Source organism: Hyaena hyaena, unplaced genomic scaffold (assembly GCF_003009895.1).
Source record: "Hyaena hyaena isolate Hyena2069 unplaced genomic scaffold, ASM300989v1 scaffold_81, whole genome shotgun sequence".
NCBI lineage: Eukaryota > Metazoa > Chordata > Mammalia > Carnivora > Hyaenidae > Hyaena > Hyaena hyaena.
The window spans coordinates 203,569-226,270 of record NW_024080714.1 but is presented as its reverse complement, the minus strand read 5'-3'; the positions used below and the strand labels follow the sequence as shown (position 1 = coordinate 226,270).

The window sequence follows — 22,702 nt, the reverse complement described above, 5'->3', positions numbered from 1 at the left end:
GGCACCCTTCCTGAGGCGGTCGGGCTGTGAAATTGCGGCATCATGTGAATATCGTTGAAAGAAATACAGAAAAAGAGCGAATACCGTTTTCACGAAGTACTTCTTCGGATTCCTTAAACAGCAGTGCCTCTATTTAGATGTTTGGGGCATGTGAATTCCTCGATATGTTGTCTTAAGTTGAGAGAAACGTAAAGCCCAGAGCCTCGGTTTTCACAACTATTATGGGCCGGGGAAAAGCAAAAACAAATCATTGCAAAATTTTAAGTATTAGGCATGTATCATTTAACTACTAAATGAGATTATGGGTCACGTCTGTTTTTAATGTAACATCTCAGGTATGTTCCACAGAGCAAGATAATCTATAATTTTTCGCTTCAAAAAGTTTCAGAGCTGTCTGTTCCAAGCGAATATTCTATAGAACATGCAATAAATCCATAAGTTCAGAAACCCAAAAGGCTTGTAAACGTTGGAGGTAGTTAGTGGTCTGAGATATTAGAGCACTTTGTTCTTGCTGATGGTGGTCGGATCACATTTTTAGACTCTGAAAATGTGACGGCAACATGGGAAAATAATTAGTAGCGTTTGGAATCTGGCTGCAAGAGCTAGGCGACCCATTCCGGTAGCGCACCCGTATGCTGTGTTAGACCCTGGGAGCTGTATTCCTTTGGCTTCTGTGTGCGTCCAGGTTTTCTCAGGGTGGAAATAATTGGGTGGAGGGGGTGGTTGTGGATTACCTCGTCAGGCACTCGCAAGCTGTATGCTGTGTCTTCATCAACTGTGTAAGTGACGCGGGGCCCAGAGGGGAGCCCCTCACGTCGCCCCGGGGTTTTTCAGCTCGGCTGCCACCCTACAATGCCGGCGCGTTTAGCACCAGCTTGAAGCGGATAAACAGAAAACCCACAGGAGACGGATTTTTGTATAGCCTTGACCCTGATACAAAGCTTCACATTCCTCAGTTCACATTGTTGTGCCGGTGAACCTGGTTGTGCTCAGATTTTTTATGTAATGACCAACATGAGGGGAAAGGCGGCTCCTTGTTGCTGCCACTGACGCACCGTGCGCCGAGGGAGCGAACGCCAGAGCCCGTCCAGCCTCAGTGGCCCTGAACCGCCCTGGCCCCGCCCACTGCCTTCCCCTCCATTTCCTTAATTCCTTCCTGATCGCAGGACTGATAATTGCTTGTAAGTGAACAGTAAGTGAATATTTACATGTAGTACATCTAAACAGTATATTTTGAATCCCCATTAATATCTTTATACATACGCCTTTTCTTCTTAGTGCTCTAGTCATGAATGTGTTGTTTCATCATATTTTGCTCTTATTAAAGATGAAGCCGTGGTTATTGAAGTATAGTTGTTTTTTCACACATTTAAGAGCATGTCTGTGAAATAGATTCCTAAAAGAGTAACTGAATCAAGGGATGTGAACTTTCTTTTTAGTTGACAGAGTATCTTTTCCTCCATAACAAACTACCACAAAAAGTGGCTTTAAACAACCACCCTTGGTTAAATTACATCTCACAGTCCTCTGGTGGGCGGTTCTTCATTCTGCGTGTTGTCAGTGGGACCCCTGGCCGCCGCTGTCACCTGGAAGCCTGATTAGGGACTCTGCTGGACCCGGGATCACTTGCATGGCCGGTATCATCTGGAGGCCCTGCTGGGAACTCGTCCAAAACTGTTGGCGAGGGGGCCTCCCCCGTGGGCCGTCCCGCGGGGCTTCCGGGGTGCCTCGTGGCTCGGTGGATGGGTTACAAGGAGCAATCCCAGGAGAACGAACCCGAATTGTAGGCACACGTGACCCTCTGTGTCATCACCTTAGCCGGCACCCCATCGGCAAAGCTGGTCACGTGACCAGGCCCGGCCTCACTGCGGGAGGGGACTTCATAAGCTGTAAATACCCAGACACGTGCTTCCTTGGGGGTTCGCCAAAATCCAGCCTGCCGCAACAGGTAGTGACAAAAGTTACACCAGCGTAATACTCTTTAACATGGGCATGGAACAGTGCGTGGGCCCTCACTCCCTTACCAAGGATGATCGTTATCAGTCCTTTTAATAGTTGCCAATCAGATGGGGGGGGGGGGGCTTCATAGTTTTAACTTGCATTTCTTTAATTACTAGTGAAGTCACACATCTTTTCATATATTGATTGGCCACTTGTTTTTCTTTTTTCAGAATGTCCATTTATGTGTTTACACATTTTTTTAAATTTGATTGTCTTTTTCCTTACTGATTCTTAAAGAATTATTTTGTGTATCAAAAAATTAAGCTATTTCACTTTAATTACCCCTTTAATGTTTGTCTGTCTCTCTTCTTACATTTATAAAACGGAAAGTAACATCGACACTTATTCTACCACTTGTGGACTTGAGATTAAATAAGATAAAGTATGGGAAGCACACCACGATGCCCAGAGCATCCCACCCGTGTTAGACTCACCATCTGCACCTCGGTTCTAGCCTCACAAATTCCATCAGCTCGCAAAAGTTTAATCAGCTTTGGCTTTATGTCACATAAAAGTAGCCTTCCTAGGATGAAGAAAGGTAGTAGCACTGTATATCAATTAAGATTCGCATTAGAATGTCTAATTTGCCTACAGGCTAGTTTTTGGGCTTGACCCAATTTCCTTCAGGCTCTGAGCTGATGCTAATTTGCATGTTTGACCTAATTGGCACTCTACGTCCTGATAGAAATACTTGTATTTCATCCATTCTTGAGTTATTCTTAATCCCCTGGTGATTTTCCTTATCCTGATTTTGGAGTGAGTCCGTCAGTAGGTGTTCATGCTGAGGTTTTTACTTTTTTCCCCCATAAGGGAAGGGAACTAACGTTACCCATGCAGCTGGCCCTTAAACAACACAGGTTTATACTGCACAGCGCCACTTAGGCACAGATTTTTTTCAGTAAATAGATTGTATAGTACTGTAAATGTATTTTCTTTATTTTTTTTAAGTTCATGTATTTTGAGAGAGAAAGAGAGCACACCTGCAAGCCAGGGAGAGGGAGAGAGAATCTCAAGCAGGCTCCTCATTGTCAGCACAGAGCCCAGCATGGGGGTCGATCTCATAAACCAAGAGACCATGACCTGAGCCAAAATCAGGATTCAGATGCTTAACCAACTGAGCCAGCCAGGCTCACCCATACACCCATAAATACACCCATAAATGTGTTTTCTCTTACAGTTTTCTTTTCTTCAGCTTTAAGAATACAGTATATAATACATATAACATACAAAATAGGTTTTGATTGACTATTTGCATTATCAGTAAGGCTTCTGGTCAACAGTGGCCTACTAGTAGTTAATTTTAACGAGGGGTCCAAAGTTGTACATGGATTTTCAACTTCGCAGGAGTGAGCACCTCTAACCCGTGCAAGAAGGGTCAACTGTATATGCATCTCTTTCTCACAACCACTCCATGAAGTGTTGTTACCAGCCTTACTTTATAGACAAGGAATTAAATTCACAAGTTTCGTAACCTACCCCAGGAAAGGGCCTATGTTCGTTTGCTACCTCACTTCATAACAAATTACCACAAACTCAGCAGCCTAAAACAACATCAGTTTATGATCCTACATTCCTGTGGTCTCTCAGCTCAGGGCCTTACACGGCCGACGTCAGTGCGTCGGCCAGGACTCAGGGTCCTTCTCCAAGCTCGTTGAGGTTGTTGGCAGATTTGGTTCCTCGCAGTCGTAGGACTGAGGTCACATTGTCTTGTTGACTGTCATGTGGGGGCCTTCACGGTCCTAGAGGCTGCCACCCTTCCAAACATGTAGCCTTCCCCACTGCGTGGTGGGTGCTTCCTTAAGGCCAGCCGGCGGGTGTCTCTAACTTCTAGACACAGATTGAAGGGGCGCACCTGGATAGTCTCCCTTTTAGTTGACTGCCAGTCAGCTGACTAGTAACTTGTTACATCTGTGAAATCTCTTGGCCATTGAATGCAATGTAATCCATATGTCCATCATATTCATGGGTTCTACCCATACTCCAGGGGAGGGGCTCTCTCAAGACCCATATATGGGGTGAGAGATGGGGATATTGGGCTCCTTCCTGACTCCAGACCTTACACTCGGTTTGTAATGTTGCCAGCCATATGAAGAATGAGACCTCTATGTCCGCCATATTGAGGATAACAGAAATGACGAGAAAGGGCTGTCTGGGCCCCTTGGCAGTCGGAAATCCTTACCTTCATATCTGTGATTTAAAATTTGCAGTGCCTGGGAGCAGTGAGCCCTTTATGACTCAAGGACAGATGCCCACTAGCAGTGTACAAGACGTGTACAACCAGAGTCCCTCTGGAGCGCTGTCCGGTCTGGGCATGGGGCGGCAGCAGTTTCCCTACGGAGCCAGCTACGATCGAAGGTGAGAGTTTGCTAAGACGACACGGAGAGGGTCTTCTAGAAACTGCACTCTCCTCACGCGTGTAGTTCTGAGCCCGGGTCGCCAAAGGAGTGTGTGGGGTGGCCGCCTTCAGGCCGGGGTAGGGGGCCTCTGGAGAGCAGGTGGTCCCCGTAGCACCCGGACACTCGGCCCCTGTCACCGCGCTGAGACCGCCCCCAACCCCCCCGCCTCCAGCAGCCCCGCGTGGCGGCGACAGGCCGCACAGTGCCGCCGACCCGCCTGCATTTCTCCCCTCGGGATGCCACACTGGGCTCCCCGCAGCCTCCAGCTCGCGGGACGTTCTCGGGAAAAGTCTTCCAGGCCTTGTTTTCTCAGATGTTTCCATCCTTCCCTGCGAACATGTTAAACAGAGAGAGAATAATCTGTTCTGTAAAAACCATCTCTGAGGGAAGCCACGGCAGACTCTTTTTTAGGGTGGCATCTGGGCACTGAAACGGCAAGTTGGGGTTCAGCGCTCAACCAGATTAGTTTTAATTCGATGGAAGGAAAGTCACTGAAGTGTCTGGGAGGTAACTGGAAACTACCTCCTAAAACAGTGGCTTCCGGGAGACTTCTTTTCGTGAAGCAGGCCCCTTACCTGTGCTCCTGACATAAGTACTTACCATGAAAGCCCCTTCACCTGGATGGTACGCTCTTTACCTCGCCAACCACACGTGCTCAGAAACGAAGTCTTGAATGTAGTATTTGTGAGTTTTACAGGAAACGGAGGCTCCTACTAGAAGGCTCTGTTTCTAACTAGCCACAGGGGCACCTCAGGGGAGGGATGGCCGGTGTGTGTGCTACTCACAGACTGCCCACCGGCTGGGCCACAGGCAGCGGTTTAAGTCGTGAGAAGGTTTCCCCCGTGACACAAATGGGAAGGAGGTTTAAAAATCACTGTTTTTACCAAATAATATTTCTTTCTGGCACTTTCTATGCACCTGGTTCTTGAGATTATATGGCCATCACAAGCTTAAAGTGATTTGGTGCTTTCTAATAGCGACTTAAGAATCTAGACTTGGGATTCTCACCCTGGCCCTAAGTGTGGTGAATGTTTACTGTGGTGTCTCCGTTAACCCAGTTAACCATCATGCTTAGTGTGCTGGCGCAGGGGTTGACGTAGACCCATTTTGGAGGATCCAGGAGAAACTTCCTTCCCCCCCCCCCCCTTTTTTCCTTCCTTCCGAGGAGATTGGGAGAACAATTATCGTGGAACATATATTCTTAAAGGAACCCAGGCAAATGTGCCGTTGTGTTTCTTCTAGAATGCTTTCCAGAACTAGTTTAAGTCATTTGGCTCTACCACAGGAAGGTTGTTTACCTTTGTTAGATTTTCTGAAATATGTTCCTTTGTTCAGCTTAAATTTTACCTGTGTCAGTTCTATTTCTTTCCTCCTAACTATAAGCTTCCTTCTAGCTGTTCATGCCCTTAGCAGACATATCTCCTGTATCTGTTTTACCCATGATATTCTAAAAAGTCATTTATTTTCTTTCTTATTCTCATTCCTTGACCAATTTAGGCATATATTTAGTCCAAGTATTGTCTTTCTTACAGGATTCAATCAATACACCAAGTAAACCAGTTTATCTCTTTAAACTTCAAATCTATTACTCTTTTAAGCATGCTATTTTTATGATATTTATAGCTTCTCAGTGTAATAGCAGTTGAAAAATAAGTGTATTAGTCATTCCCATTTTAAGATTTAGAAACATAAAAAAGATTTAAACGTAGGAGTACGTGTAAATCAACCCTGTCACTCTCCTCAGTCCTCTCTGTTATTCTTTCCTGTGGCCTTGTAGGGTCATGGGACTTCAAAGTTTTGAGTAGTTCTATTTTTACAGTTATTAGCCAACTCAGTGTCATTTTGGATGAATTGGCAAGTATACTTCTTAAAACTTGAACATTTTCTATTCACGATGAGAAAATAAGTAGAGACCATTTCCTCGGTTACACTTCCGCGTTCTGGTGCTCCCAGAAATCCCGCTCTGACTCTTACATTGCTTTTGTCAACTCCTGCTTTCATGAGCACCTCACATCACCATGTCATGACACTCCCCGGGGCCGCGTCAGTGGGTGGGCGGGGGCTCCTCTCAAAGGCAGAGGGTGCCAGCCTGTCCGGCCCGGACTCCCCACACACCTACTAACCGGGAGACTGGCAGCGTTCCCAAAATGGGTGTGCCCACCCCTTCGGCTAAAAGTTAAAGTGCAGTTTCTGCTCGGCGTGCCTCTGTGGGAAGGTGTGTGCAGCGAAGGAGACACCAAACCACTCAGGGCTGCGGAATTTCCAGAAATGAACTGTTCATTTTTCTCTTGGCCTGAGGTTCTCTGAAAATGAAGTTTTCTTTGAATGCCTCATTCTAGGCACGAGCCTTATGGGCAGCAATACCCAGGCCAAGGCCCTCCCTCAGGACAGCCGCCGTATGGAGGACACCAGCCCGGCCTGTATCCACAGCAGCCGGTGAGTTGGCGAGCAGGCTCGCATCCCTGTGCTTTCTGTTTCAAGCTCAGAGTTGCGTTACTTCTGAAACGTTCTAGGAGGTATAACAAAAAACAGTAGCGTCTATTGAACAATCAGGATATATTTGCTTATGCTAGAAAATATCGTCAGGGTTTTGAAGTCAGCAGATTTTAAAAAGCTCTCGATATATGCGATCCAGAAACAAACAGAACATGTTGCAAGAAGTAAAGGATGGCCATCCTTGTCAATAACACCCGGCCCAAGTAAAGGTTTTGTGAACAGGCGTCCGGTGTGTGTTATCATGTCAGGTGCCAGCATAGAAGAGAAATTTGTCGATGTTTTAAAGAGGATGTGTAGGGGGAAGTAAACAATTTCAAATATTATCTGCCAGTATTGAAATTTAATTGGCTTTTTAAAAACAAGATCTTAAGGAAGGCATGTTTTGCCAGACACGGGTTGGGTGGAGCCTCAGTTGTATCACATAGCCTTGTGGTTGTCGCTCCTGATGCAGAGAATTGCCCATCATGCTGTGGCCGTTCAGGCACAGGCCTTTGCTGTTTCTAAACAACTTTCCAGGTCTAAGACCTCTGGTCACATAGAGGGGGTTTTCAACATTGAATCGGACCGGGGCACGTGCACACGTGACTTGTATCTTACACTAGCTGATCCTAAACGATTTCTGAGTGAGGTGAAAGAACACTAACACATCCACACCTCTCTCCATCAGGAGGTTCCCCCCGATCAGGTGCTGGCACCCGGGGTGTCCCCAGGAGGGGAGCCTAGTAGCACGGGCCACACCGGGCCTGCTATCAGAGGCTGGGACCAGCGGGGCTCGCCGGGGGTTGCAGGGGGGGGACTCTGACCCGCATAGCTGGAAGTCGGGGTGGGGGCCTGAGACCGTAGGCTGTCCACGCAGGCCCAGTCCGAGGAGCCAGATGCTGTGTGGAGACATTTCTAATGCAAAGCAAGGCCTGAGAAATCTGTTTACCCAGGAACCTTTCAGGCTGGCTTTCTGGAGGCTCTGTCCATTGTGGTGAGAGATCTCCTCTTCCTGCCGAGGCATCTACCTGTAGCCCCCAGCCCCCTTCTGGCGTTGCCTGGGGCGGGGGGGGAGGCTCCAAAGCCAGGTCCCCCTATACTGCAGCCCCGAGAACTCCCAAAAGCGAGGAGATACCTACCAGGAGAAAGAGAGAGGAAGCTTTCTTTTCCCCACAGAAAATTCCAAGCACACGAAAACAAACTTCGGAACCCCTCCCCGGAGTCCATGCTGGGGTACCCTATAGTCCGGAAATAGAGTGCATAAATTGTTAGTCCTTAGTTGTTACAGGAGCTTCCCATATCCATTTTGAAATGAACATTCCACCAGGTAATAACTGTTTGGCATAACTTCAGTGTGTGATTATACCTGTAAAAGCACATCAGCATGATTTGTCTTTATATGAATTTCAGAATTACAAACGCCATATGGACGGCATGTACGGGCCTCCAGCCAAACGCCACGAGGGAGACATGTACAACATGCAGTTCGGCAACCAGCAGCAGGAGATGTACAACCAGTACGGAAGTTCCTACTCCGGACCAGACAGGAGGCCCATCCAGGGGCAGTATCCGTACCCCTACAACAGAGAGAGGGTGCAGGGCCCCGGCCAGATGCAGCCGCATGGGATCCCGCCTCCCATGATGGGCGGCCCGATGCAGCCGTCCTCCAGCGAAGGGCCTCAGCAGAGCATGTGGGCGCCGCGCAACGATATGCCTTACCCCTTCCCGAACCGGCAGGGCCCCGGCGGCCCGGCCCAGGCACCTCCCTATCCAGGCATGAACCGCACGGATGATATGATGGTACCTGAGCAAAGGATCAATCACGAGAGCCAGTGGCCTTCTCACGTCAGCCAACGTCAGCCTTATATGTCGTCTCCCGCCTCCATGCAGCCCATCACGCGCCCGCCTCAGTCGTCCTACCAGACGCCGCCGTCACTGCCGAACCACATCTCCAGAGCCCCCAGCCCCGCCTCCTTCCAGCGCTCCCTGGAGAGCCGCATGTCTCCCAGCAAGTCTCCCTTTCTGCCCTCTCTGAAGATGCAGAAGGTCCTGCCCACCGTGCCCACGGCCCAGGTCCCGGGGCCGCCCCCCCAGCCACCCCCGATCCGACGGGAAATCACCTTCCCTCCCGGCTCAGTCGAGGCGTCGCAGCCAGTCTTGAAACAAAGGCGAAAGATTACCTCAAAAGATATCGGTAAGCACTGGGGGCTCCGTCCTGAAAGGCAGCCCAGCCGTGTTCCAGCGTTTTAACGTTCGCTGAGCTCTGGCTCCTGTTAACCTCAAAGGGATGAAATTCTTAGGACGACAGGCTGTCAAGCAGTGGCTCTACGTAGGGGCAATAGTTGGAAGCTGCTAATCCGGGTTAAGAACCAGTGCCGGGGAGGAGCATGAATTAACGCGGTGTTTTTACACAGGATGTTATCTGTGCAAGAGAGTAGAGCTCCAAGCGAGAGACAGGGGACCCTCGGCGACTGTCCTACACTGCATTCTGAGCTTAAAGATTTGACCTTAACCGGGCACTCAGTCTCTGCAGTGTGAGCTTAACAGCCGAGAGGCTAACGAAGTGCTGAGGTGGCCTGAGGAAATAGCCGCCACTCTGTAATTTCGTAGCAACATACAGACCGTGAGCTTCCCCGGGAAAAAGTAGAAGCCTGTGTATGATATATAGATAGACAAATACATAGTACGTACAGAATTTGATATGCTTTGATATATAGAACTGATGTAACCTGTGCAACACTGGTAGATATGGGCCAAGAAGCAATTTCGGTTGGGTGGGAATCATGTTTGTTCATTCTGTTGGGAGGTTCTGAATGCTAATTGGAGATCTGGAACATCTAGGAGTGCACACCGTTTTCCGGCATTACTTTTGAATTGTGTGTGTGTGTGTGTGTGTGTGTGTGTGTGTTGGTTTTGTTGGGTTTTTTTTTTTTTAAGTACTTTTAATACAGCAAAGGAAATTATAGATCTGGGTCGTACAAAAAGTTTCTTCAAAAATCTCAAAATCACTTGACTTGTAATCATTTACTACAGTGACTAGAAAATTAAAGATATTAAAGATGTTTTCAACCATTGGAATTGAGGACCTGTACAGAGAGAGGGGGAGAGAAGTAAGGAGTTTTCTAGAGACGGGTGCTGGAGACAAGAAGGATATACAGACACCGGGCACCATTTTATATATGGAAATATATATGTAAAGATACGCACACGTGTCTGTGCGTTTATGTGTGTGCATATGTTTGAATAAATAACTGTATTTAAATTTTCATAAATGTCTTTGCCCATGTTAGATCAGTGTCTTCTAGTGTCTAGTTAGATTTGTCTTCAGCCTGGGGAAGTTTATGTTCCTTATTTAAAACAAAATTTTTTTTTAAATGTTTATTTTTAAGAGAGAGAGAGAGGGACAGAGCGTGGTTGGGGGAGGGGCAGAGAGCAAGGGAGACGCAGAATCCGAAGCAGGCTCCAGGCTCCAAGCTGTCAGCACAGAGCCCGACGCAGGGCCCAAACCCATGAACCGCAAGATCGTGACCTGAGCTGAAGTCAGATGTTTAACCAACTTAGCCACCCAAGCGTCCCTATGTTCCTTATTTTAAATAGGAAGTTTGCCTTTTCTATTATAAAAGTTTTGTGCACCTCGTAGAAAATGTAAAATGTAGATGAGATTAAAATAAAGGTGGAAACCCACGGCCCCCTCCAGCGCGTGAGGTCACTGCCGGTGTCCAGCGTTGGCTGTTGCTCTGGTGAGTTCTGCCCGCACAGGCCTGCTCACACCATGTGCTTCCGCCCGTTTCCTGAGACAGAAACTTCAGACGTATCATGGGCCTCTCCCAGCCCCGTCTCGTGGCAAATCCTGCAAATGTTTTATCTGACCCCTCTCTCTTCTTCAGAAACGGGGGTGGGGGGGAAGCACAGTCCTTCTGTTTCCCATCCCCTGGCTCAGACCAAGCTGTTGAAAAATCTGAACCATCAAAGTGCTGATAATTGTCAACAGCATGTTCTGAGGGCAGGAGCTTGGACAGAAGAGGACAGCAAGAGAGTATCAAGACTTTATATCTGAGAATGTGCTGCCTGGGGACGAAATTTTGCCTCTCTGCCGCACACTCACCAACCTCCCAAGGACGCCTCCCCGAGACACTTGCGAGCAGAGCGAGCAGAACGGGCCAAAGAAGACAACCATTCGTTCTGGTTTGACTCCATTATTAACACTCTGCTGCGTCATCACAGAGTCCGTTAGAGACTGAAGGAAATAAATCGGAGATGAGAAAGGGCCCCGGCGCTTATTAGCACTCCCACCTCTAGAAGCACTTTTGGCTCGTGTCTAACCAGCCAAGCCGAAGGATCCTTAACAAGAGTTTCTTAGTAAGCCGTCACCTCGTTTGAAATCTGGAAACGATTGCGTTTAACTGTGCCTCAGCACATTTGTTTGAAATCAGTATTTCACTCAACACCCCACTTCTTTTTTCTTATTCTTTTGTTATTTTCTGCTCTTTCTTGCATAGAGTTACTATTCATTTCATCCTTGTCCTTTCCGCTGGTTTTAGTTACTCCTGAGGCCTGGCGTGTGATGATGTCCCTCAAGTCCGGTCTTTTGGCTGAAAGTACGTGGGCTCTGGACACTATTAACATTCTCCTGTACGATGACAGCACTGTCGCCACCTTCAGTCTCTCCCAGGTATGCCAGCCAGGGGCCGGGGTAGAACAAGAAAGTTTGGGAGCGCGCAGCGCTTGAACGCGTGCCCAAGGTGATGGGCACCACAGGCCACAGGGCCGCCCTCGTGGCTGTTACAAATGTAGAGCTATCTGAGCACTGAGTCCAGAAATAATAGTTCCTGTAGGCTCCAGTATAATAAGCACATCCGTACATGTGCTTCTCATGAGAAAACCGTCCCCTCATGCGCACGTGTGTGAGGGGGAAAGATAACCATAAAAGTAATTGCTGTCTAGAAGTATCAGCAGGCCAGTGGGGGGTAATCCAGACACGAAGCCCACACTGGAGTCAGGGCTGGGTATGCAGGGACTTGCCACGGGACCTACCCTACTTTCCAGGGAGACATAATCCCTTTCTTTCAATTAAAAAGAAATGTTATAGAAACTGTACCAGAGAGAGGCAGAGAGAACAGTTTCATGAACCCACATCTACCCATCATTCAGCTGAAATAGTTGTGAACTCACAGCCAAACGTGGTTCCTGGTCTACATCGTCCCTTTCTGCCTCTGTCCGCCTTATTCTGAAGCAGTCGTTGAAAAGCCTACTACTTTTAATAAGCTTAAAGCTGCCCTTTGTCCAGCGCTAGGCTTGAAGTGTGGCTTCCAGAGTTAATTGCTGAAGAGAAACGGGAAGCAGAGCGTTAGGGAAAAAGGCCCGAGTCAACTGAACTACAGACTTTTAAAGAAATACTTCACAAACAAAAATGAGAAAAGGCAGTTCTTATTGTGTATGAATAATTCTCTGCTTTGGGGGAGAAAAAAATCAAAACATCTAATTACCTTGCTTCTGTTGAAGTTGGACCAGAATCTTCCACTTGGTCTTTCTTCTCACGTTTCAGTCCTCAGGATGGCCCTGAAAGGCAATGTTTCACTCGATGGGAAGTATATTAATAAGGTTATAAACATCACTTGAAGTCCACTGTAACAGAAAATATTTAAAAATGTATACTGCCTCCCTTAGAGTAATTGCCTTTCATCCTTCTGTTAGGTGATGTACTGTTGAGCACAGGTTTTAGTGACCAGAATTGCTTTAGTAACTTGCCCCTTCCCCTGCCCTGGGAAGAAGTTAACTTTAAGTTGGTGGAGATGGGAATAAACACCCAAACCTTCACTTGGAAAATTGTGTGCCTCCATTCCCTAAAAGCGAGTACTTTGTGGTTGGTCCCCAATTGTCCCTTTTCTTCTTAATAATTGTTTCAACCCCACTTGCAGGAAATTGATAGCAAGATATGAGAGTATGGTTGATTTCCAGAACACTTATCATTAAAGACTCCTTCCTTCCTTATTTATCCTTTATCATCCCTGAATGCGGTGGTGCGGGTGCTGGGGGCGGGGAGCTGGTCAGGTCCTAATCATGGAGCACATTGATTCTCTTGATGCAGACATTTGCTTAAAGGAAACAAATTTGGTTCTCAGAGTTGCTTTTGTCTTTCAGGGAGAGTTGTGATAACTGAAATGTAAAGTTGCATTCAATGAAACATTCTAATTCATTTATCAGGGACCAAATTGATTTGTTTTTAATTTTCTGTGTTTATGAGCTACTGCGTTGGCTGAAATTATCTTCTCCCAAAGATATATGGAGAATGTAAATTAGAGTAACCTATGGCACCTGAGGCAAAAATAACCATAAAATCATAAGAAGAATAACCATAAAAATCCAGGCAAGCAAGTCTCAGATAAGTAGCAGAAGAGAACAGACTCACTTTGGGTGAATGAGTCTCTAAAACCCACCTTCCCACTCTAGTAATGCGGAGTGCGCTGTACCTAAAGCAGAAGAAAGGGTAAAAGAGCACAAAGCACTCTGTCACTGATACTATTAAAGGTAAGAAAATAACAGGGAAGTTTCCATACGGATAGAGTAGGAGAGTAAGCAGCAAATAAAAAACACGTGGTTTAGTTAACCATGTAAAATTCAGGAGGCGGTTCCCACTGACCTGTAGCCTTCTCTCTTGGCCCAGCCAAAAAGGAAGTAAAACCTGCGGAAGTCCTCCTACAGGTGTACCGATAGCTCTTGGGGCTGCTAACCCTAATGACACTGTCCCCGTTCTTGTTCTTGTCCGCCTCTCTAGCTGTCCGGATTTCTCGAACTTTTAGTAGAGTATTTTAGAAAATGCCTAATTGACATTTTCGGAATTCTTACGGAATACGAGGTGGGAGACCCCGGCCAGAAAGCCCTTGACCACAACGCGGGGAAGAGAGCCGACGGCCAGGCGTTGGCTGGCGAGTCTGGGAAAGAGGAGGAGGGCACCGAGTGTGTGGACGACGACGACGACGAGGACGACGACGACGAGGAGGAGGAGGAGGACGACGACGGGACGACGGAGAGCGGGGAGAAGAGCAGCCCTACTCCGGCCTCTCCCAGCGCCGCCGCCGATCTGAAGGAGAAGCCCAGGCAAGCTAGCAAGTTCGACAAGCTCCCGATAAAGATAGTCAAGAAGAACAACCTGTTCGTGGTCGACCGATCCGACAAGCTGGGTCGTGTTCAGGAGTTCAACAGTGGACTTCTGCACTGGCAGCTTGGTGGGGGGGACACCACCGAGCACATCCAGACTCACTTTGAGAGCAAGATGGAAATTCCTCCTCGCAGGCGTCCACCCCCCGCTCTGAGCTCCACAGGGAGGAAGAAAGAGCAGGAAGGAAAAGGCGATTCTGACGAGCAGCAAGAGAAGAGCATCATCGCCACCATCGATGATGTTCTGTCTGCTCGGCCAGGGGCGCTGCCCGAAGACGCAAACCCCGGTACCCAGGCCGAGAGCGGGAAGTTTCCCTTTGGGATACATCAAGCCAAAAGTCACCGGAACATCAAGCTGCTGGAGGACGAGCCCAGGAGCCGAGATGAGACCCCTCTCTGCACCATCGCGCACTGGCAGGACTCTCTGGCTAAGCGCTGCATCTGTGTGTCAAATATTGTCCGTAGCTTGTCTTTTGTGCCTGGCAATGACGCCGAAATGTCCAAACATCCAGGCTTGGTGCTGATCCTGGGGAAGCTGATTCTCCTTCACCACGAGCATCCAGAGAGGAAGCGAGCACCGCAGACCTACGAGAAAGAGGAAGACGAGGACAAAGGGGTGGCCTGCAGCAAGGATGAGTGGTGGTGGGACTGCCTGGAGGTCTTAAGGGACAACACGTTGGTCACGTTGGCCAACATTTCCGGGCAGCTAGACTTGTCTGCGTACACAGAGAGCATCTGCCTGCCGATTCTGGACGGCTTGCTGCACTGGATGGTGTGCCCGTCGGCAGAGGCACAAGACCCCTTTCCAACCGTGGGACCCAACTCTGTCCTGTCGCCTCAGAGACTTGTGCTGGAGACCCTCTGCAAACTCAGCATCCAGGACAACAATGTGGACCTGATCTTGGCCACGCCTCCATTTAGTCGCCAGGAGAAATTCTATGCTACGTTAGTTAGGTACGTTGGGGATCGCAAAAACCCAGTCTGTCGAGAAATGTCCATGGCGCTCTTATCGAACCTTGCCCAAGGGGACGCACTGGCAGCAAGGGCAATAGCTGTGCAGAAAGGAAGCATCGGAAACTTGATAAGCTTCCTAGAGGACGGGGTCACCATGGCCCAGTATCAGCAGAGCCAGCATAACCTCATGCACATGCAGCCGCCGCCTCTAGAACCACCTAGCGTGGACATGATGTGCCGGGCGGCCAAGGCTCTGCTGGCCATGGCCAGGGTGGACGAGAACCGCTCGGAATTCCTTCTGCACGAGGGTCGATTGCTGGATATCTCGATATCAGCCGTCCTGAACTCTCTGGTTGCGTCTGTCATCTGTGATGTACTGTTTCAGATTGGGCAGTTATGACATCAGTGAGAAGGCAGCATGTGTGAGTGAAGACTAGAGGCTCCCGTATAACTGGCTGTTTTCTGTTCTTGTTTATCCAGCGTAGGAAGAAGGAAAAGAAAAATCTTTGCTCCTCTGCCCCATTCACTATTTACCAATTGGGAATTAAAGAAATAATTAATTCGAACAGTTATGAAATTAATATTTGCTGTCTGTGTGTATAAGTACATCCTTTTGGGTTTTTTTTTTTTTTTTAACCAAAGTTGCTGTCTAGTGCATTCAAAGGTCACTTGTTGTTTTTCACAGATTTTCTTTTTAATGTTCTTTTCCATGTTGTATTGCATTTTTTGGGAAGCAAATTGACTTTAACGAAAAAAAATTGTGGCAAAAGATGCTAAGATGGGAAAATTTCACCACACTAAGACATAAAGGTGAAAAATGATCAACTTCCTAGGCATGTTATTCTTCAGATAATGAAAAAAAAAAAACAAAACAAAACTGTATCCCATCGCCCAAAGCTCTGTGCAATAGAAACTTCTAGAGATGTAGGAATAGGGGCTCAAGGAGGTGTGTCAGTCAGTAGTCAAACTATGAAATGATACTGGTTTCTCCACAGGAAAATGGTTCCATTAGGCTAGGAGCAAAAACAATGTGTTTTGAAGTTAAGATTGAAAATACATACCTGACAACGATCAACGGAAATTGCTTCCTCACCACTACCGTCATGTCTGCCGTCTGTCGTTGGACCTTCCACATGACAGTTCTTCACAATTCCTTTAATCATTTTTTAAATATTTTTTTTTTACTGCCTATGGGCTGTGATGTATATAGAAGTTGTACATTAAACATACCCTCATTTTTTCTTTCTTTTTTCTTTCTTTTTTTTTTTTTTTTTTTTTTTTTTTTTTTTTTTTTTTTTTTTTTTTTTTTTTTTTTTTTTTTTTTTTTTTTCATTAGGGCCATATCTCCAAAAAAAAAAAAATACAAAAAATACAAAAAACAAAAACAAACAAAAAAACAAAAAACAAAAAAAAAAGAGGGTAATGTACAAGTTTCTGTATGTATAAAGTCATGCTCTATTTCGGGAGAGCAGCTGATCACAATTTGCTTCATGAATCAAGGTGTGGAAATGGTTGCATACGGATTGATTTAGAAAATGGTTACCAGTACAGACAAAAAAACACAACTAAAAGGAAGGAACACAACTTCAAAGATTTTTCAGTGACGAGAATCCACATTTGTATCTCAAGATAATGTAGTTTAAAAAAAAAAAAGAAAAAAACTTGATGTAAATTCCTCCTTTTCCTCTGGCTTAATGAATATCATTTATTCAGTATAAAATCTTTATATGTTCCACATGTTAAGAATAAATGTACATTAAATCTTGTTAAGCACTGTGATGGGTGTTCTTGAATACTGTTCTAGTTTCCTTACAGTGGTTTCCTAGTAACCGAGTTATCCACAAGAAATAGGGGAAATACAGCCGTGTACTGACCTGGTCTTCATCATGAAACCCCGAGGTCGGGAGGGACCTGTAGGGATTACCTGCTTCAGAGTGGGGAGCAACACTTTGATTTTCTCAAATTATTTAGCTAATTAGTCTTTGTTTGAAGCAATCAACTCCTAATGACGTCGAGGTCCGAGAATCTTCAGTATATATGGGAGGTGGCTGCCGGCCCGAAAGCTCACTGGCCTGACGATGGAACTCTGCCTTTCACTAACCCCGTCTTGATTTGAATCAGAGTTCAATCTAGTCCACGTTTCTTCTGTGTGCCTCAGAGGTATTTTGCATTTAGTTTACTCCACCGTGTATAATATTTATATTGTGCAATGTTAAAAAAGAATATGTTATATTGTATGTCGTGTACATAGTGCAAAGTGATTATTTCTATTTCAGGGCATATTAATATTCTCATATTCCTTCCTACCTGGTGCACAGTAGCTTTTTAATACTAGTCACTTCTAATTTAAACTTTCTCTCTTCCCGGGTCCTTGACTGTTAACTGTATAACGATCGATTTCTTTGAAACTTGCTGCAGAATTCAGCTGTTAGTGGACACCCTTCTGAGTCTACCTCTTCACCACCCTCCCAGTCACAACACAGAAACCCCAAGTCCTTTCGCCAGACCTGTTTTCCGGGGTTGCACATGGAAGACTTAGACAAGAGCACACAGCCACGACCAGCGTGTGAAACGTGACTCTAGTGTCACGAGAAACAGATTTTTCTGCGAGCAGTGTCCTCCTCTGTCAGCCCCCACATTACTTAGTCACACAATCTTCGTACTTAACAATGCAGCCAAATATATGTTGAATTAAACACCCATTTATAATTCTACTTTAAGTACATCTGCTTGCTAAGAACAGATTTTAGCGCTCTGAGCTTCAAATACCGAAGATTTGTAAGAGGGAACTCGATAGGAGTCTAATTGCCCTCTTACCGAGTCCGAATACAAGGTGTGCACAGACTCTGAAGTCATCCACCATCCCAATTCTTTTGTCAACCGAAAGCGTAAAATCATTACAAGAGACTGTTGTTTTCATGGTTTGAGTTGTAATCAGTACGTAGAGTCTGACCATTGAGCAACAAGTTTTTACATACCGATATGCAACGTAACCTCTAGAATAATCCAGGAAGACGTTAGCATCCTTTCTACATTCTCACCCCAGAATCAAGACTGCAGAAGCCCATGAAGAACTTACAACCTGCCTGAGATCATCCCGCCTACAAACTGAGTTATTGCTTTGTCCTAAAAATTAGTTGGTTTTTTTTTTCTATGAGGCTTTTCAAAAATTTACAGGATGCCCGTACTTTAAATGTGTACAAAAAAAAAAAAAGATAAAAATAAAGGTGCAAAGAAAGTTTAGTATTTTGGAATGGTGCTATAAAGTTGAATCTGTTGATATTTGAGTGCATTTTTTTAATGTCACGTAAGAGATATTGGGTGGCAGGGGCTCAGAAATGACTATTCAGATGTTTTGTTTGAGGTCGAGAATGACAGAGAATCCGTTTTTATTGGCGAATGTGGCCTATTCAGAAACTAGTTACGCTGTTTTTGAAAAATTAGGATAGAAAATGATTTTTTTCAAGGGGGATGTGAGCAGTCAGATGATACAGTGTCAGCTGTTAACTACCTCTTTCAGTGGAAGGAATATGGCCGTTGCCCTGAAACCCGTCCATTTACAAACTGTTGAAAATCTTTCATTTCCTGTCAACCCCCCTGTACCAATTGCTATGATGTGTTTACCTGCAAGGAAACAGAGAAGGTATTCTAAATGAGCCAAAAATAGCAATCCAAACAACCCATTTTCTTCTTGCTGGGTTCACTTCTTTGTCTGGAGAGCTGGAGGCCTGGCCTCCGTGGCACCGCAGAGAACTTCCTAGTCAGACGAGCTTTCAAAAATGCCAAGAAATCTTTCTGGCTATAGTTATAACCTACTAAGATGTCTCACTGCATTAACTCAGCAGAGATGTGTCGAGCACACGCTGTGAGCCCAGCTCCACCCTCTGAGGGGTCACTCCCGAGCGAAGACCCTGCTTCCGTCACGTTATCGTCTCGCGGGTCAGACAGGTTCCGAGACGGTCTTCCAAACACCGTGCTTACGCACTGACGACACTGAGCGCGTTTTCGTTGGCTACAACATAAAGCCGCTAGCTGTAGCACGTCAGGGTGTGGAGAAGAGGTCTGGACTGAAAAATCAACAAATTCGAGTCAAGGCTCAGCGACAGCCTGACCTGCAGGTGCTAGGGAAATACGGTCTCTGCAGCCCCTTCCGGCTCTAGAATGTGACTCCGGAGCCTCTGGTTCCTTTCCCCGCTCACGCTCTCGTGAGGGCACATGTGCCTTCTGCAGTGGAGGCGACCACACAACGGTAGCCTGGGACCCAGAGATGCCAGGCTGCTTGATGGGCCCTTGGGAATTTAGGAAGTGGCTGAGACTATACAAGAAGACCTTATTCAAGGCCTTTTTTTTTTTTTTAATTTAATGTTTTATTTACTTCTGAGAAAGAGAGAGACAGCATTAGCAGGGGAGTGTCAGCGAGAGAGAGGGAGACAGAGAATTTGAAACAGGCTCCAGGCTCTGAGCTGGCTGTCGGCACAGAGCCCAACGTGGGGCTCAAATCCATGAACCGAGAGATCATGACCTGAGTCGAAGTCGGACGCTTAACCGACTGAGCCACCCAGGCGCCCCAAGGCCTTTTTATTCTAATGTTTTATTTTATTTTTTAGAGAGAGAGACAGAGTGTGAGCAGGGAAGGGGCAGAAAGAGAGGGAGACACAGAATCGGAAGCAGGCTCCAGGCTCTGAGCTGTCAGCACAGAGCCCGATGTGGGGCTCAAACTCATGAACCTTGAGATCATGACCTGACCCAAGTTGGACGCTTACACCAACTGAACCACCCAAGCACCCCCAGTGCCTTCTTTTTTTTTTTTTTAAGTTTGTTTGTTTCGAGAAAGAGAGAAAACATGGGCAGGGGCAGGGGGCTCCAGAATGAAGGAGAGAAAGAATCCCAAGCAGGCTCAGTGCTATCAGCACAGAGCCCAACGTGGGGCTCAACCTCACCAACAGTGAGATTGTGACCTGAACTGAGATCAAATCAGATACTTCACCCACTGAGCCACCCAGGTGCCCCTCAAGGCTTTGTCTGTTCTTAAAACCCATCTCCCGTGCCATGCCTCATGCTTCCATCCCATTTTCCAGTCCTGCTTTCGTTTGATGATGCTCCAAGTCTCGAAAATGCCAGAAATTACCAAGTTAATTCACATTGGGATTTAACCATATGATACCCTGAGGGGAAGCTGGGGTAAGACCATCAAATGTGTTCTTCCTGAGTCTGATTTCAGGGACTTGAAGTTTTACCCCAGCTTTTTCAAAGCATATGCCATGAAATAGAAGAGATCTCAAAGCAAAAGCAAAAACAAACCCAAAACTCCTTACATATTCTCCTCTTGGCCATCTGTAATCCATGTTATCATTTTAAAGACAGAAATTTCGGGGGGGGGGGAGGGGGAAGAAAACCTGTTTCTCCCAAGCATTTCCTGACTTAATTAACCTTGAAACCATTTTTTTCCCTCTAAACGTCCTATAGAGCTTTGGTAGACCACACGTTACCCGAAGATCCTGCCTCCCTTCTTAACCTTCGTGTACCCAGCTGGTCCATAGTGCGTTATTCCTTGCACTGAAATTGAGATGCCCCCATTGGAGGAGATCTCATGAAATCTCTTGCTGTCTCTGTGACCTTAAGCAAGGTACTTAAATTCTTTGAGCCTCCATTTCCTTACTCGTACAGTGGGGATAATGCCTACCTCAGGACTGGTGAGGATTAAATAAGATCATTATGTAAAGACCTGATATCCCGTGTGGTCACTGTATGCACCCTGAAAACACACACACACACACACACACACACACACACACACACACCCTTCTTCCTGGGGTGGGCTCCCTAAAGCATGTTCGTGCAAGTTTAAAATGTCGCCTAAGAGAATATCTTCCCATTGTCACAACCAGCCACACAGTTTATGCAACTTTAGGTTTTGGTTCTCTAGTAAAAGCCATAAAGGCTTAGTCCACTGACTGCCTGTGGCTCGTGTGCAGGTGACTGTGCTTGATTTCTCCAATGAAAGTCAGTTTTGGGAGGTGGACTTCCAGAGAGGGTGGAAGACCTCGCCTTTAAGTTGGCAGGCCTGGGAGCGCATATCTGGACTACAGTCATGCAAAGACTTGCCCTCTCCTGCCCTCCTAAAATAACACAGTGGCCAGTAACATCGTCCAGAGGTCAGCTCCAGCAGGTGGCTGACCACAGTGTTTTCCTTTGCTGTTCCTTTTCATCTGGGCCACAGAGCAGAGCACTTTCCTGGAGAAAAGGAGCTCTAGTCTTCACACTTAGCTGGAGCTGGGCCATGTTTCTGTGGGCCACCGAAAAGGAATTCAGGATGCTCCTCATTTCCGTGTGAGCTTAAGGTCAGGTAAATAAAAGAACCTTGAGCTTTGATCTTCTGCATAAATTTGTTATTTTGATGGCCCAGGACCTGTATGTTCTACACACTAGATTTTTCCAGAGACTTAAGGAACCTAAGCTTGGATTCAGCCCCCTGAAGATATCCTTGTCCAAACAAAAGCAGTCTCTTCGGCAAAAACCGGCAGCATTTATAACACCGCTTCCTGGTAAGTGGTGATTATTTCACATTTGGATGTGGGCTTTTTTGCACTTGAAAGAATTTCATGGCTATTAGTTGTCTTTGCAGAAGTCTTGGTATAGAACATCATAACATCCATTCTCCAGAAACAGAAGCATAGGTTGACACGCAAAGTAGCTGGACCCAAACTGAGAGCTTCCCTTTCCAAGAATGTGTGTTTTGCCTAAGAAATGTTCTCAGCTCTACATAAAATCCAGAGGGTCCAGGGACTTTTAAGACAGAAACCATGGTGTGTGTTGGCCACAGATTGCAGGGGGGGAGGGGGGTCTTTTGTAAAAGCTCATCATCAAGGCGTAATGTCATATGCTCCTCTACGGAAAGGAACAGAAGGGCAAATTTAAAACAAAGTCTGGAGAGTCTGGGCAGTGCTCTGTCACATGACAGGTTCTTCCAAGAGTGTCTCCCTACTGCCACCTCCATAATCCTGGGGAGCTCCATCTGTGGGTTTCGTGTTGAGACACTGATGTAACGTCACCCATTCCAGCCCATGTTGCTGGTTTCCGTCCTCCAAGCCTTTCTTGGGCCTCCCTCCCCATCACAGGCCCAAGGGCTGTGTGAATTCATGATTACATCTCTACTGGACACCAGATACTCTACCAAAGACTAAGATTCCCAGGAGGTGTCAGACAGATTCCCTGCCCTTCTGGGCCTTCCAATACACCACAAAACTTGCACTGGAACTTAAATTCCTTCAAAAAATACCATCAGGCCCGTGGGCTTTCATAGACGGTCCTTGATGAGAAACTGGAATTAACCAACCCCCCCCCCCCCCGCTAGCTTTTAAAATTGAAATTCCTAGTCATCCAGGGAATCAGACTGTCCAGTAGCAGTTGGCAATGACCTTCAGCCCCATTATCTTAGGTGCTCTTGGAAGCTTCACTGGCTTGGTGAATATCCTGCCTAACAAATGACCCCCTTTGGTGTCATTTGGACCCCCATCAGACAACATTTTGGACTTTAATTTCATAATATTTTCTTACCTTTCCTATTTCCCTTTTCACTCACCCATTGTGACTTGGAAGACACCTGAGGAATGAAAAGTGAAAAGGGGCATATGGGGAGGCCGCTAGCTACAGGCATTTGGATGGTAGCTTTAAAAATGCTGGTCTAATACAAGAGGCTCTTTGTGCCCGTGGGAAAA

The 22,702-nt window shown here is 46.5% G+C and overlaps 1 protein-coding gene across 7 annotated transcripts in view; it reads left to right on the top strand.

Moving 5' to 3' along the window:
- The window catches only part of ARID1B (AT-rich interaction domain 1B), a 443,851-nt gene extending 427,597 nt beyond the window's left edge, over positions 1 to 16,254 (top strand). For all 7 annotated transcript variants that reach the window (XM_039234083.1, XM_039234081.1, XM_039234078.1 and 4 more), the window contains 5 exons: positions 4,209 to 4,356; positions 6,737 to 6,833; positions 8,283 to 9,066; positions 11,414 to 11,544; positions 13,648 to 16,254. In XM_039234083.1, coding sequence (XP_039090014.1) covers positions 4,209 to 4,356; positions 6,737 to 6,833; positions 8,283 to 9,066; positions 11,414 to 11,544; positions 13,648 to 15,384 — 2,897 coding nt within the window. In that variant the 3' untranslated portion in view covers positions 15,385 to 16,254. The remainder of the gene's footprint in view (positions 1 to 4,208; positions 4,357 to 6,736; positions 6,834 to 8,282; positions 9,067 to 11,413; positions 11,545 to 13,647) is intronic.
- The last annotated feature ends 6,448 nt before the right edge of the window (positions 16,255 to 22,702 follow it).